General features: G+C 43.0%; 1 protein-coding gene and 1 gene segment (V, D, J or C); one reads left to right on the top strand and one right to left on the bottom strand.

The window, feature by feature from the left end:
• Positions 1–17334, top strand: part of LOC144484402 (uncharacterized) — a 529373-nt gene that overhangs the window by 366333 nt on the left and 145706 nt on the right. The gene's annotated exons all lie outside the window — the stretch shown is intronic.
• LOC144484391 (Ig heavy chain C region-like) lies at positions 550–17184 on the bottom strand. The segment is given in 7 exon segments: positions 550–999; positions 1496–1804; positions 2728–3039; positions 4012–4311; positions 15380–15448; positions 16618–16944; positions 17076–17184. Coding segments are annotated over 7 exon segments (1755 nt in total).

Here is a 17334-nt window from a genome sequence, read left to right as displayed (position 1 = left end):
TGGTTCTAACCAGTGACGAGGTGGAGGTGAGTGGATTAAATAATGACATTCCTCCTCATTTCATTGAGGAAGTGGTGGTACATGGGTTAGCTGCTGCTCTCCCCTCTCTTTGTTGGGTGAGTAGGAGTCCGGTATGTTAACAATTTCACTCTCTCCTCTCTCTGATGGGGGATTGTTGCTCCATGTTTCTGTGTGACCCTCACTTCAGTTCCCAGTGGGTGTGGTGCAGCAGCTTAAAGCTGACATCAATGGTAAAGGCATGGACAATGAGAGAAGCAGGAATACCGAGATCTAAATTGTGTTTGTTTGTCAGAAATGTTGAAATTGTCAGATTTCTCCTCAGTGGGAGGAAAGTCGGTGAAGATATTTTGCAGAATACTGTAATGAATGTGCTCTACTCTGTCTCTAACCCAGGGTGTATCTGAGCTGGGTGCACTGGTTCAACAAGGCTTGGGCCCAAGACGTGAAAATACCTGACTCAAACCAAAGATACATAGTGGAAGTAAAATTGAAAATCAATCAATTAAGCAATTGGGTATTTCATTTATCGTTGGAGGAAAAAGATTTTATTCTTTTTATTGAAGTTTTTAATGTAACCGAGTGATTCTCATTGACATGAATTAACGGTGTCCATCAGTGCAAGGGAAATGTTCACAAAACTGGGTTTACCGCTGGATTTGTCAACTGTTCTGTTGATGATCTTCAAGGGGATGGCTTCATGTCCCACCACACAGGAGTAAGAAGCGCCGCTGGACCACTCCTCCGCTGCAATGGATAACAGACTGTACATGAAGAAGGAGCTATTCCCGCTCTCCGCGACCACCTCGGTGTTCTTATAGTTCCCAGGATTCACTGGCTTGTCGTTGACGGTCCACTTGACGAAGATCTCTCGAGGGGAGAAACGTCTCACTAAGCAGCTGAGGGAGACGAATCTCTGAGCGGAGACTTCTTCTGCCGAGGGCAAGAGGACAGAGACGAACGGTTCCCGCGGATTTGGATCTGCAGAAAAAGTACAATAAATGTCAATAAACTGGAGAATTCTGGAGACAATGAAACTGCTGGCTCGGTATCAGAAAAATGTGCTTCGCTTTCGATTTTAAATGTTTCCATTTTTGACTTCCAGCTTGGAGGAGAGTTGAACGCAATTGTTTTCTCAAATAACTCAGCGGGTTGGACTGGAAAGTTTCAGAAAGTTTACAGCACTGAATCAGGCTCTTCGGCCCAACTGATCTGCTTTTTTTATTGGTTTTCATGCTCCACATCAGGCTCCTCCCTCCTTATTCGATCTAAATCCAATAACATCGCCTTCAGTTCACTTTTCATTCATCAACACATCAAATATCCCCCTAAAACTATCTGCAGGACCAGAGTCTTTAGTTAGTGGAGTTTCCACTCAGGGGACACCATTAATGCACTGAATACTAAATATTGACCAGTACACTGACACTGGAAATAGACACAGTGACACATTTATTGCTTCAATCTCTCAGCTCACCTGTTTCCTTGTGGATGGATTTTCTTAAAGGAGTCGGTAGATCCTGATGGCTCACCACGCAGTGAAACACAGCCGCACTCAGCCAGGCTTCTGTCGAGATGTTTAATTTGCTGACCACGCTGTCAGGATCCGCTCCTGGCTTTTCGGCAATCTCTGATTTCAAATACTTCCTGTCTCGGATCCAGGACACATTGACTCCATAAGGAGCATTAGAAATGATGCAGGTTAAGGTCACTGTTGCCTCCAGTAAGACCTGTTCTATTGGTGGTGGCTGTATCGTCACTGTGGAATCATGGCACTGGCAAGGACCTGTGAATGACAAATGAAAATCAACCCAAGTTCCCTCTTCAGAAGCAGGACAGTAGTATTCAGCCTGAAGGAGAAAAAGTCGCCTTCGAGATATCAACCTCTAAGTATCGCCTTTAAACTTCTATAGACGATGGAAAACCAGCTTGTTCTGTGAAATTATTCTCTTTATTAAAATATATTAGCAGCGGTATCATTCTCATGAATCAGCATTGCAGCATTCCAAACCATGCCCCTACTCAGGAACACAGCACTTGTCATTGATTTATTATTAGGGTGAATGCACTTTCCAACATTTAACCCCTCCGCTTTGACCTGTGAAACAGTCCAACACCAACTGTTTCTCCAAATCTTACCAGCCGTCTCAGGAAAAAAGCTGACATCAAGGCCGCCTCGCTCACTATGTTACTTCAAAATAGAAAGAAACACTCTTTCAAGGGGAGGCAGTGGTATTGTCAATGGACTTGTAATCCAAGAGACCGAGGACAAGACTCTAATTGAAGAGACACGGATTCGAATCTCACCACTGCAAATGGTGAAATTTGAATTCAATAAAAATCTATAATTAAAAGTCAAATGATCATCATGAAGCCGTTGTTGTAAAAGCCCACCTGGTTCACGAATGCCCTTTAAAAAAGTAAATCTGCTGTCTTTATCTGGCCTGGCATGCATGTGACTCCAGGTCCACAGCAACGTGGTTGACACTTAAGTGCCCTCAGGGATGGGAAATAAATGCACATCTCATGAAGGAATAACAAAAATTGCTGTTGTGATGAAATTCTGAATGGGGCACTGTCCTAATGCAGCAAACCACATGACAGCAAATTAGAAGTTGTTCTGTGCTTTGTACTAACTTTAATAGACCCCTAATTCCGATTAACATCGGAATGGTATATTTTATTTTATCCTCGGTTTGAGTCTCTTACCCAGAGATCCGCTGATGTTCTGACTCTGAGTGAATTCTTGATGAGTGACCTGGCAGGTATAGACCGCTTTGCTGATCCATTCCTGAGCGGAGACTGTCAGCCGACTGCTGGCCGAGAAGTTCCTGTTCACCTCATAGGCGGGAGAGGTGACAATTCCTGAATCCATGGGTTGTCCATTCTTCAGCCACTTCACCGTCATTGACTTTGGCTGGAAATCGATGATTGAACAGACGATGATTGCAAATTTTCTGGTGGTGATTTCTTCACTGGAACTCACGGTGAGGATAACGGTTGGGGTGATAACGATTGGGCCTTCAACAAACAAATGTTCAGACGTTACTTGAAGATTCAATTGACATTAATTATAAATTAGTTCTTTTATTTGAGCAAAATAGCTGCCGATTTGAGAATTATATCCATGGTTTGGTTGAATTGGCAGGGAAATGGCGAATGGAATTCAACGGTCAAAAGTGCCACACAATGCATTTGGGGAGGGAAAACAAAGCAAGGCAATAAACTGGAATGTTAAGTGGGATTGAGGAAATGCAAGACCTTAGAGTGCACGTCCACAGGTCCTTGTAGATGGTAGGGCAGCTGGAAAAGTTGATCAAGAAAGCATATCGGATTAGTTCCTCTATTATGTGAGATATTGAATGCAAAAACAGTGATGCAATGATGGAGATGCATAAAACCTAGTTAGGCCACGTTTGGAGTTTGCTGTACAGTTCTGGTCACCACGTTGCAGGAATAACGTAATGACTCTGGCGAGAGATGAGGTTTACAAGAATGTTGCCAGGGACTGAAAATTGCAGCCATGAGGCGAGATTGGATAGGCAGGGTTTGTTCTCTTTAGGAAAAGAGGAGGCTGAGGCGTGACATAATTGTGGTTCACAAAAAAATAAGGGACGTAGGCAGAAATAATTCATTCCCCAAGTGGAGGGCTCAATTACCAGGGAGCATGGTCACTTAAAAGGTATCTGGGTCTGCATCTCAATTGCTTTAAGCTGCAATGCTACGGAGCAAGGGCTGGAAAATAGGCTTACTTTGTCAGGCTAGTTTATTTGTTCTCCCTTTTGACCAGCACAGACATGATGGGCTAAATGGCCTCATTCTGCACAGTATCATTTCTGTTGTTCTTTGATTCTGAGCAACTTTTCAGTCAGTAGACACTTACCTGGATTTTGCATAATTCAATTTTTCAGAATGCTACAGATCAGTTATAACAAAGGCCTTATAGAGTTCAATCAGAGCGCCCCTGTCTTGCCCAGGTTCCACAACACTTACATTGCATTTCAATGCTCTTGACTGAGCCGCTGTGTCGAACCTCACAGTCGATTTTGCTGCACTCTCCCTTTGACTGGGTGATGGTTAACTGGCTGCTCAGGGTGTAGGTTCCCTTCGTGTTTCTCACTGATGGGTAAGTCTTAAATCCAGTGGTGATCAGCTGTCCATTTTTCTTCCAGGTGAGACTGGTGATTTCTGGGGAGTAGTCCATCGCCAAACAGCCATAGGTGACGGAGCCGCCGGTGTTGGGTTGCTGACAGGAGGAGATCAGGCTGTACAGATTGGGCAGAGACGGTGTCGCTGGGAAAGAATAGTCGATTCAACAAGTTAGACTCTTACCTGCGTTTATTAATTAGTCAAACATATTTATACAAGTAAGTTTCTATATTAGGTATAGCTCTTGGGGCTAAAGGGATCAATGGATATGGGTAGTAGACGGGGTCAGGATATTGATGAGCTGTGATCAAAGTGAATGGTAGAGCAGGGTCAGAGGGCCGAATGGCCTACTGCTGCTTCTATTTTCTATGTTTCTACATCACGATTTGTCTAGAATTATGAACTTAACTTAATATTTCCCGATTAAGACCTACATACACCTTTCAGCTTTTGTTACTCCTATCATTTGAGAATCGCCATCTTTGTAGAAACTCACATCACTGTCTCGACCTCTATCAGATTGGAAAGACAAAAACATTTTGATGTCATTGTAATGACATACCATTCATTAGATTAACAGAGAAGTGTAAAGAGTTTCTCCATTACTTCAGGCACTCGCTATTTCTCAAACAACAGCACTTTGTGATGAAGAAGTTGTCTCTTCATTCATATCAGCCACTCACCTGATGAAAGAGCTCCAAAAGCTCACGATTCCAAATAAGTCTGTTGTACTTTAACCTGGTGTTGTGAGACTCCTTACTGTGCCCACCCCAACCTGGCGTCGGCATATCCACATTGTAGTTTTGGATATTGCCCATGTACAAACTAACTGATGTCCCTTCCTCTCTCCAACTCACTGCCCCTCACTCCACAAAACGAAGATGAGTGACTTTGCTTCAAAACTACCTTCGGAATGAATACTTACTGAATGACCAGGAAACTCTCAATGTGATTACAAATTCAAATAATTGCAACATTGACTAATTGAAGGGTCAGACATTAATAGCAAGAGTTGGCCATTCGGGCCCTGAAGTCTCCTCCATTATTCACTGAGATTACAGATGATCTGGTTGTGGTGCTAGCTCTATTTTGCACATCCTCACTCCCCACGTCGATCACCCACTCTCTGCCCATTTCCCCCGATTCTCTGCCCTTTCCCCTGGCTCTCTGCTATTCCCTGTGGCTCTTTACCCCTTTCACCCGGCTCTCCGCACTTCCACCTGGCTCTCTACACTTCCCTCCAGCTCTGTGCCCTCTCCCCCGGCTATCTGCCCTTTCCCTCGGCTCCCTACACTTTCCCCCGGCTCTCTGCCCGGTGTCCCTGCTCCCTATCCACTTTCCCCTTTCCCTTGGCTCTCTGACCGTTACCCCGGCTCTCTGCCCTTTCCCCCTGACTCTCTGCCTTTCTCCCTGAATCTCTGCCCTTTCCCCTGGGCTCTCTTTCACTATTCCTCGGCTCCCTGTCGTTTCCCCGGCTTCCCTGCCCTTATTCCTGGCTCTCTCCCCTTTCCCTGGTCCCTCTGCCCTTTCCCCTGGTTCTTTGCCTTTCACCTGGCTCCCTGCCCTTTCTCCTGGCTCTCTGCCCTCCTCCGCACCCCTCCTTCCCCCCCCCCCCGCCTCTGCTCTCTGCCCTCCCCCCTCCCCCCCCCCTGCTCTCTGCCCTTTACCACGCCTCCTGTTCTCCCCCGCTCTTTGCCATTGTCCTTGGCCCTGAGCCCCCAGGGATTTCCCCCAGCTCTCCACATTCGCAGGGCAGCTCCCACATTTGAACACCAAACTGCCGCTTGAGATCGTTCTTCTCTCTCGTTGCAGACCTCCACACACAGGTTTAGTGAGGGTGAGTGAGAGAATGTGAGTGCGTGAGGATGAGTGAGTGAAGGAGTGAGAGTGGATGAGTGATGGTGTGTGAGTGACAGAGAGTGGATAAGTGAGGGTGAGTGAATGAAGTTCTTTGAGTGAGGATGAGTGATTGAGGGTGAGTGAGTAAGTGTGGGTGAGGGTGAGAGGGCGTTAGTAAATGAGGGTGTGTGCGAGAGGGGGTGTGTGAGTGACGGTGGCTGAATGGGTGAGTGAAAGTGTGTGAGTGAATGTTGGTGAGCGAGAATGAATGAATGAGGGTGAGTGAGTGAGGATGCATGAAGGTTAGCGAAGGTGGGTGAGTGAGAGCGAGTGAATGAGGGTGAGGGAATGAATATGACTTAGTAAATGAGGGTGAGAGAGTGAGTAAGTCAGGGTGTGTTATTGGGGGTGGTGTGTGAGACTGTGAGGGAGATTGAATGCGGATGGGTGGATGAGTGAGGATGAGTGAGTGAAGGTGTTTGAGTGAGGTTGAGTGATTGAGGATCTGTGAGTTAGGGTGGGTGAAGTTGAGTGATGGTGAGTACGTGAGGGTGTGTGAGTGAATGTAGGTGCGTGAGTCTGAGTGAGTTTGAATGGGTCAGGTGGCGTAAGTGAAAGAGAGAGGGTGATTGAGCTTGAGTGTGTGGGGGTGAGTCTAGGTGAGTGAGGGTGGGTAAGTGGGGAGAGTGAGTGAGGGTGAGTGGAGTGAGTGAGACTGGATGAGTGAGGGTGGGTAAGTGCGGTGAGTGAGTGAGAGTGAGTGAGACTGGGTGAGTGAGGGTGGGTAAGTAGGGTGAGTGAATGAGGGTGAGTATGAGTGTTGGTGAGTGACTGAGGGTTAGTGAGTGAGGTTGAGTGTGTGATGGTGTGTGAGTGTGGGTGGCTGAGTGACAGTGCGTGAATGAGGGTGAGTAAATGAGGGTATCTGAGGGTGAGTGAGTGTGAGTGAATGAATGCGGGTGCGTGAGTGAGGGTGTGAGAGTGAGTGAATGAGGGTGACTGAATGTGAGTGAGTAAGTGAGGGTGTGAGGATGAGTGATTCAGGATGTGTGATTGAGGTTGAATGAGTGAGGTTGAGTGAGGGTGTGTGAGTGAGTGTGGGTGAGTGAGTGAGGATGGGTGAGAGTGAGTGAGCGAATGTTTGTGAGTGATTGTGAGTGAGTGAGGGTGTGAGGGTGAGTGACTCAGGGTGAATGAGGATCAGTGAGTTTCTGAGGGTGAGTGTGTGAGGGTGACTATGTGAGGTAGAGTGTGTGAGGTAGAGTGTGTGAGGTAGAGTGTGTGAGGTTGAGTGTGTGAGGTTGAGTGTGTGATGCTCAGTGTTTGAGGTTGAGTGTGTGAAGGTGAGTGTGTGAAGGTGAGTGTGTGAGGGTGAGTGTGTGAGGGTGAGTGTGTGAGGCTGAGTGTATGAGGGTGAGTGTGTGAGGGTGAGTGTGTGAGGGTGAGTGTGTGAGGGTGAGTGTGTGAGGTTGGATGAGTGAGCAAGGGAGAGTGAGCGGGGATGAGTGAGCGGGGATGAGTGAGCGGGGATGAGTGAGCGGGGATGAGTGAGCGGGGATGAGTGAGTGGGGATGAGTGAGTGGGGATGAGTGAGTGAGAGTGTGTCAGCGAGGGAAGTTGGGTAAGTGAAGGTGAGTGAGTGAAGTTCTTTGAGTGAGGATGAGAGATTGAGGGTGAGTGAGGAAGTGTGGGCGGGGGTGAGAGAGTCAGTGGGCCACCTCCTCCTCTTCCTCTCCATCGATCTTTTCCCGATTGTCTACATTGATCAGCTTTCTGTAACAGGGCTGTGTAAAGTCAGGCAGCAGTGTAGATCACCGGGCAGCTGCTTTAATGTCGGTGCCTTTCTTTAAGAAACGCGTATCAGTTAATAAATAGACAGACTGAGGGAGCTGGAAGGGAAGCTGACAGCGCAACCAGAATGGGTCGCACAGGAATCAAACAGCAGGTTTACACCAGTATTGGGGAGCCAGGCGGCCTTGGTCTCAGCCAAGTCCCTTCTTACTTATTGCGTCTTTGTGTCCGGTGTAACACATGGAAATCTCTACTTCTGACCTCATGTTGGATGGAATGTCTTTGGTGAAGCAGTAGAAGATTGTTGGTCCCAGAACAATCCCCTGCCGAACTTTTGCAGTGAAATCTGAACTTAGATGTTTGACCTCCAACAACCAACACCATCTTGCTTTGTGCTAAGTATGACTCCGAACAGAGAAGAATTTCCCGCCGATTCTTATTGACTTGAGTTTTACTCGGGCTCCTCGATCCCACCCTCATTCAAATGCTAGCGGGGGTTGGGGGGGTGGGCGGTGGCACGGTGATTAGCACTGCTGCCTCACAGTTCGATTCCCGACTTGGCTCACTGTCTGTGTGGAGTTTGCAAGTTCACCCCGTGTCTGCTTGGGTTTCCTACGGGTGCTCCTGTTTCCCCCCCACAGTCCAAACATGTGCGGGTTCGTTGGATTGGCCGTGCTAAATTGCCCCGTAGTGTCAGAGGGACTAGTTAGGGTAAATACATGTGGTTATGGGGATAGGGCTTTGGTGGGACTGCTGTTGGTGCAGACTCAATGGGCTGATTGGCCCCTTCTGCACTGGAGGATCCTATGCTTCAATTTATGATGTCAAGGACAATTACTCTGACGTATGTGAGATGGAAAGTGGAGAGGGTGTTTGGCTGTGTGAGAGAGATAGAGGGTGAATGTATGTGTGAGGGTGCCTGTGTGTGATAGACTGCGTTTGCACGTGTGTGAGACAGTGGGCTGTGTGTGCAAGAGGGGAGAGTGTGTGTGAGAGAAAGGTGTGTGAGATAACGTGTGTGTGTGTGAGAGAGAATGTGTGTTTGAAAAGTTATTCTTTGTGTGTGAGAGTGTGTCTCTTCTTGAAAGTGTGTGTGTGGGCAGTCTGTGTGAGAGAGTACTTCGGTGTGTGATTGAGTGTGTGTTTATGTGAAAAGAAGTGTGTCTATATGAGATACAGGGTGTCTATGAAAGTGAGTGTGTGTGCTTGAGGGAGGGTGTGTGTGTGTGGGAGAGAGTGTTGTGTTCATGTGAAAGACAGTATGTGTGAGAGGGAGTGCCTATTGGAAAGCAAAATAATATGTTCATGAGTGTGTGAAAGTGTGCATGGGATGGCGTGTGAGTGAGAACGATATGTGCAATGTGTGTGGGTGATAGAAGCGATGTGTTTGAGTGTGTGTGTGTGTGTGTGTGCGTGTGTGAGACAGAGAGAGAGAATTTTTGTGAGAGAGAGAGACGTTGTGTTGGTTTATGTGTGTGAGAGTGTGTCAGACACATGAGTGTTTTGCACGTGTTTGAGAAAGTGGTCTGTGTGTGCAAGAGGAGAGAGTGTGCGTGAGAGAAAGGATATGTGAGATAGAGAATGCGTGTGTGCGAGAGAGTGTGTGTGTGTTTGAAGAGTTATTTTTTATGTGTGTGAGAGTATTTTTCTGTTCTTCAAAGTATATGTGTGTGCGTGTGTGTGTGTGGAGGGGCGGGGAGAGTGTGTGTGAGTGAGAAAAACTGTGAAAATGATGCAGAATGGATGCGTGAGTGTGTGTGAGTGAAATAACGGTTGAGAGGACATGTGTCTGTGATAGGTGGAGTGTTTAAGAGAGATACATTGTGTATACATGTGTGTTCGTGTGTGAGAGACGGAGAGACTGTGTGCGTGTGAGAGAGAGAGGGTGTTTGTGAGATACAGTGTTTGAGAGCAAGATTGTGCGTGTGTGAGATAATGTGTAAGGGAGTGAGCGGGTGAAAGAGAGATAAAAACGTACCTGTGTGAGAGAATGCGTGTGCAAGTGTCCGTATGAGAGAGAGAGAGCATGGGAATGTGTGTGAGACGGAGTGAGAGCACGGAAGAGGGAATGTGAGAGGGATAGTGCATGTGTGTGTGTGTGTATGTGTGTGTGTGTGAGGGAGAATGTGTGCGCGAGACTGTGCTTATGTGAGAGACTGTGTCTGTGTGTAAGAGTGTGTGTCCGAGTGTGTGCGTGGGTCTATGTTTGTGAGAGAGTGTGTTTATGAGAGAGCCAGTGTGTGAGAGCAAGAATGTACAGGTGTGAGATAGTGTGTGCAAGAGCTTTAGAAATATATGCGTGTGTGTATGTGTGAGTGAGAGAGAGAGATGCGTGCGCAAGAGGAATTGTGAGAGAGCGTGTGTGAATAAATGTGAGACAGCTTGAGCGTGTGTGACAGAGTGTGGGAGAGAGAGTGCATGTGAGAGTGTGAGACTGTGCTTATGTGAGAGTGTGTGTCTGTGTGTAAGAGAGAATGTGTGTCGGGGGTGTGCGTGTGAGTGCTTTTGTGTATGGTGGTATGAGAGAGCGAGAGTATGTGTGTATTTGTATTTGAGAGAATGTATGTAGAACGTGAGAGAGAGAATGTGTATGGGTGTGTGAGAGAGATCGGATGAGAGACAAAGTAAGTGTGAATATATATGTGTGCATGTGTGAGAGACTATGAGAATGTGTATGTGTGTATTTATGTGTGTGAGAGTGTGTGATGTGTGTAAGTCTCTCTCTGGCTGATTCAGTCTGGAAAAACACCCTCACTTCACATACACACTCACCCACTCACACAGTAAATGGGAGTGACAAGTGAGCACAATACGGAGCGCGGGCCAAGGGTTGGAAAAACATTTAAATCTTTCACAAGTCAGTTCACAATTGAATAATTTCCTCTTTCCTCAATGAGCGAAACTTGTAAAAACTCAAGGAATTTGACACAATCCAGGACAAAGCCACCCACAAGATTACCCAACCCCCTCAGTCACCCTATTCACTCTCTCTATCACTAACAAGCAGTTACAGCAGTGTATAATATACAAGATGCACTGCAGCAACTCACCAAGACTCCATAGAAAGCACTGTCCAAACCCACTGCCTTTACAGCCTAACGGGACAAGGGCAGAAGCCACATATGAACACTATCACCTGCAAGCTCCCCGACAAGACACACACCATCTTGACTTGAAACAATATCTCAGTTCCTTCACAGTCGCTGGGTCAAAATCCTGGAACTTCCTGCCCATCAGCACGGCGGACGCCTGCAGCATATGCACTGCAGTTATTCAAGGATACTTAATATCAATTCTTTCCCAAGGAACAATTATGTAGGGACATATTTAAAATTCTTGCTTTGCAAGCGACTCTAAATTGCCTTTAGAAATTAAGAATAAGATGCAAACGAATTTGACCCTGTAACTGTTCTACTAAACAGGTCAGGGACCGCTATAGTATACAGTACAATATAGTAAATCTCCCTTTGCATTTGCTCATCCAAAGTTCCCAAAGCCGGTATATCACTGGTTAAGAATCAACCAAATCTCTCTCTGCAGCCTGACGTTTCTGCTCTCTCTAACGGTCACAGTGTGCTTTAGGGATCTTATTTCTGAGACTCCGAGTCAAACATCAGATCAACCTGTCACGTTTCTCACAGATACAAGTTTATTGAAGAAATAAATCAATTTTCACTCCCGGAAATACAGGGGAAGGAACCAAAAGGTTTATAACCAGTCAGGCAGATTCTTGGTGCCAACACAGTGACCACGCGCACAGAAACAGAACAGACACAAACGGTGCAACAATCGAGTGCCCAGCAGATAGATCTGTTCAATCTGTCAATTTCATTCAAATTGTTGGATTCTAATTGATCAACGGTCAACTTACAACAACAGAAAATCAATAACCTACTTTAAATTAAACTGATATTCATTTCAGAACTCCTTTCGACTTTTAATTATTTCTCTGTCTCACTTCTCGAAAACTATGTAAAAATGTAATTTTGCTGAAAATGAGCAATGAAAAATAACAGGTTCAGGACAGTTCAATGTCCCTAACAGAGATGCAGTGACACAGTCAGAATTAAACAAATCAGGAAACATTTACATTGAAAATCATTATCTGATTCGAGTTAATTTCTTAATTAAATTAATGAACAAAATAATCAAGGCAAAATACTTTATCGAGCTGAGCATAGCTGAGTAAAGAAATGTTTTGTTTCTGAATTCATTTTCGATACAATTAAATATTCTCTAAAACTAATTGTATTTTGCACACCTGTACAATATTCAAGTTCTTTTGTTTTAAATTAATCAGCAGCAATATTATATTTTAAGTTATTGTTAATTGCCAGTTAGTTCTCTTATCAGCTGATTTGAACTCTGTAATAAAATGAGTTTTCAATCATTCAAAACGTGCTTCTACCTCCAGCATTGTTAAATAATTAGGTTACAATTAAACCTTATACAATGTTAAACAATAATTTCAAATTACTGAATGGAAACATTCAGAATCTGTCATTCATTTACTTAAATCCAATCACATTGTAATATTTTACTTTTCCACTTTTACTACAAATATCGTATTATAACCTAGAAACGTGTTAAAAATGCATACTTCTGAATTTGTATAGGCTGTAACGGCCTGGCAGTTTGAAATCAATAATAATGCATTCTAGATGTAAAAAGTTAGCCCATCCATATAACTTAATTACTGAACACATTGTTTAATTAAAGAAAATCTGAATTAAACAGTGCAAACACAAAGAGGACAATTGATTCAAATCCTCTAAAGCACGATGCAGAATATAAGTCCAGACTTTTTCTTCATTATAATATTTAACAAGTATTAAACATAAGGTTCAGATATAATCAATTCTTCTATTCTGTCATTTATTCTTCCCATAATTCTATCCTGAGTTCAGCAGTAATGGGAGACATGATGTTATTATTAAGTGCAGAGCTAATATTATTTTTATAGTATCAGAATATTTTTACATAAATTAATCTTTTTGAATTTCAAGCATTAACTTGTCCATCTCTAGCCAGTTTGTGTTGACACTTTACTACAATTCAAACACAATCATATGAACAATTGCTTGAGTGTCAGCGAATTCCACCTGTCAGAAAACTCTGTTCACTCTGTCAAATTTATACAAACTCTTTGATTCTAATTGATCAAAGGTCAAATTACAACAACAAAAAAATCAATACATATTTTAAATTAACCTGATGTTCATTTCAAAACTCCCTTCGCCTTTTAACTATCTCTCCCTGTCTGTCTCAAATCCCGAAAACTGGGCAAAAATGTATTTTTTCTGAAAATGAGCACATCAAATATAAAAGATTCAGGGTAGTGTAATGTCCCTGAAGAGATACGGTGACACAGTAAGAATTGTAATTCATGATTTATTTTAATCTGTAAGCATCAGTTAACATGAATAAAAGTCCTAACATATATTTATTTTATTTTTCCGAAACCTGTTTACTTTACCCCTCCAAGAATTTTCAAACGCAGTTTTATTTTCATTTAGCCAGAAAACGTGTAACCGTTCAGTATCACTGAGTTGAACCAATACAGAAACAATTGAGAAACACCAAACCATTTCACAAATTTTGAGATGAGATTAGTAATTAATTATCTCGGTATCCAATTACAAATTACTTGGAAGGAATAATCTGGTTGCGACTGCACAGGAAAAAAATGTAGTATTCGGATACAAAAATAGCCAAAAAGCAACGTCTTATTCTGCAAAACTCGTATTCCAGTGAATGCGAACTTAATCTGGGATATAACGACTAATGCCAAGTATCGTGTTCAGCTGAGAGCTGCTGTGGAAACAGCATGTTATCATTGAAATAATTTCTGGAATTGTCACAAAATATTTGCAGTCTGGAAATTTTTCTGGTCATGTTAATTGTGTGAAAAGCACAACAGAACTATTAAAGGGGATGACTGCTAAATTATATCAATACAAAGTAATCTTTGGTGAATATGGAGATATATTACCGATTAATAATTGTTTGATTTATATTAATTTTACTATTAAACTTGTTAATGAGAAGTTTTTGATTGCAGCAACGACGTAGTGTCCGAATGAGCGTTGTACGTCATGATGTATTTTAATTTGTAAGCGTTAGTTAAAATTTATAAAAATGCTGTAATATCTTTATTTTAGTTTTTTTTCCAAAACCTGCTCGTTTTCTCCCTACAAGGATTTTCAAACTCAAAGATTGTTTGCATTCAACCAGAAAACGTCTAACCGCTCAGTGGCACCGAGTTTGAACAATGCAGAAATAATGCAGCAAAGCCAAACTATTTCACAAATTTTAAACATTCATAGTGACCAAACCACAGAATCTCCTCAACGGAAACACCCCAAAACACATCAATGAGGGAATGAATCCGTTTCATGGAGAAACAGCTCAATTATCCATTGAACAGAATCAAATGTCACATTGCAAGAAAATCTCAATATCGAATCTAGCAAACCAGCTCTTAACCAATTGTTAAAGGAAACATGAATCTGGAATAATAACAATAGCATTGCGAGGAGATGGAATATGCCCAACAAATTAGTATTGAAACGTTATCACATTTTATTCAGATTGGAATATATTTCAAACATATTCAAACATTTGGATGGTAAAAGCTCCAGCCATCAAATGCCACCGAGATTAAACATTGCAGGTACCTCAGATTGTGAATGCAGTGACAAACTATGTTCTGAACGAGCGGCGTAAACCGTGGTTTAGTTTAACCTGCAATTATCACTTAAAATTTTAAAAATACAAACACACTAAAGCCTGTCTGATTTCTGCCTGCAGTCATGCGTCAAGCAATTGTAAACCCGCAGACTGTTCATATTCAATCACAAAGCGTGTAACAGCTGTGTCACCGAGTTTAAACAATGCAGAAACACCAAACTATTTCACAAATTTTACTTACTTAAAGTCACCCAGATACATAATCTCCTCACCAGAAAAAACGCACCACTGAGAGTCTGAACCCCGCTTCCTGCAGAAGCAGCTCAATTCTACAAACACTTTCAACAGAATCAAATGTAACATTGACAGAAAATTTTAATATAAATTCCAGCCAATCCACCCATCACCAAAGTAATTAATGTTTATAATAAGCAGAAATATTGCATAGCAGCACCAGCACTGCTAGTGAGTGGAACATGTTCACTGGATTAATCTAGAAATTTTAGAACTTTAAAAAAATATTGGGTTAGATTTCAAACACTTGAGCAGTAGATGGTACAACCCGCAGCCACTAGATGTCCCCGAGATTAAACATGACCGACACGCTGAATTGTTTAACAGACGTCAGGCTTTTAAAGTAACCCAGCCACACAGTAGCCTCAAAAGATAAACACAAAATCACAATAATTAGGGATTGAATCGCTCAGCAGCCTCTAGTGTCAAGAAACAGCAGAATTCTAGAACCCCTTTGCAGCAGAATCACAGGAAACATTGTAAAAATTCTCAATCCACCAAACCCACATTTAAGTAAACAAATTGATTATAAGTATAGACAAAAATATAAAACAAAGACACATGTAAACCAATTATTCAATAAGTGCATCGTTCTTACCTGCAGTCACCGTCACCATGGTACCTTGTCCCCAGTAGTCGAAGTAGTCACAGTGCCACATTCCCTGGACTGTGTCGTACAATAACGGTCCCTGCACAAAATAGACACAAAACCACCATTATTTTAAATATTCAAATACCAGAGGAAAAGCAAAGTCAATTAATGTTCATTAAATTATAATTGTATTTCTGGATACCATTCTCCATTTATAAATGACCCTAATGTTTTATATTTCACAGAGGAATACATGAACATGTTATTGAAAACACCAACTGATAACTGAGTAATTATCACAGATTTTCCATATTCATTCTTATCATGTGGTCAGTGTTGGACATAAATAATACTGTCCTGTGATTAAAGTTGGAATTTAAAAGTTACACTGATCCAGCCTCAATCAGTTGGTGCTGAGGGGTTTTTGTATTGACAGTAACTGCTGTGCCACCCAGTTATCACAGTGAGACACAGCATGACAAATACTGCGGCAGATTGTTAACTGTATCATGCAGATGGTTAATTCCACTGCTATTTCAAAAGCCTGTTTCCATCTCGTTTAAGAGTGAGTCAGTGAGATATTTCAATTTTTACTGGTCATAATATTGATAAAGGGGATTAGAAACTTTTACCTTCTCTGTGCACACTCAGCATGTAAATCAATAACAATAAATTTGAAGTATTTTATATCTTTTTTAAAAAAACAATGCTGCCTCTACCTATTATTTTGTTCAACCCCATTTTGTTTGGCATTCGACAATGGCACTGATCACAAATTTAAGCAAAGTCCTTCTCTGAGGTTTTTGTATGAGGGTGTCGCTTTTCTCAGCACTGTGGCTCCCCCATAGTATCACAGTGACACACACCCACACAAAAACTGCACTCATTCTGTTCAGTACTGCCGCTCAATATTCACTTCAAATGGACCATTAGTTCTGCTCTAATTTAAAATGTAGGCAACTGTTTATATAACACAATCTATCAGAAATATTAAAACGAGTAATATATCCAGTGTTGTAATTGCTGAAACTACAATAAATATAAAGTCAGTGAAAATCTCACCCCGTTATATCGGTGAGTTTGTTAAATTTTACTGTTAAATGCTTCCTTTGCTACTTTTTTAACACGATTATGGTTTGGTTCTGACCACTGTCGGTTATATCACATTTAAAACAGATACTGACCTTCAGGTTATGAGTTAAGTTGCTGAATTCCCTCTCGAGCTGTTCTTGTCCGGGTCCAACCCTGGTTCCTCTCGCTGTGCCATCTTGCACAATAATAGATGGCGGTGTCTTCGATTTTAAGGTTCGTCATGGCCAAAGCGGAGATGCTGTTTGAAAGGTCTTTGGACGGAGTAAATCGATTCTGAATCCCTGGGGCGTAGTAGATGGTGTTAGATGAATCCTTGTAGAGAGTCAGCCACTCCAGCCCCTGTCCAGGAACCTGCCGGATCCAGCCCATCCAGTAGCTGCCAAGATTGAAGCCGCTGGTTTTACAGGTCAGTTTGAGGGAGCCTCCGGGAAGCCCGGTCTCTGTCTCTGGCTGAGTCAACACAACCTCCGACTGGACACCTGTAAAAATAGATCAAAAACCCCGAGGATTAATCCTGGTGAAATGATTGCTGATTCTGGAACATTCCAGAGATAGACTAACACTGAGACAGTAGCAGTCAGACTTGCACAATAAAAATAAAACTACTCACCGGATAAGAAAGTCAGCAAGAAACTGAGAGAAATCGCTGACCTCATCCTTCTGGTGATTTGGGGGAAATGGTTGTGTCAGGAAATCAGTGAACAAACCAGCTCCCGGACTGTTTGATTCCGGTCCCAGTGAGCGGCATTTAAATACCCGGCAGAAGGGGGCGGCTTTCCAGGCGCCGCCTGTTGATTCCCTGCTGGAGGCGGCGACTGGATCCAGGTTCCACCTTCCACACCCCAACAGAATGGAGTCCCAGATTTAGA

The sequence above is a fragment of the Mustelus asterias genome, unplaced genomic scaffold (assembly GCF_964213995.1).
Source record: "Mustelus asterias unplaced genomic scaffold, sMusAst1.hap1.1 HAP1_SCAFFOLD_106, whole genome shotgun sequence".
Taxonomy (NCBI): domain Eukaryota; kingdom Metazoa; phylum Chordata; class Chondrichthyes; order Carcharhiniformes; family Triakidae; genus Mustelus; species Mustelus asterias.
This window is presented reverse-complemented; position numbering and strand designations above follow the sequence as displayed.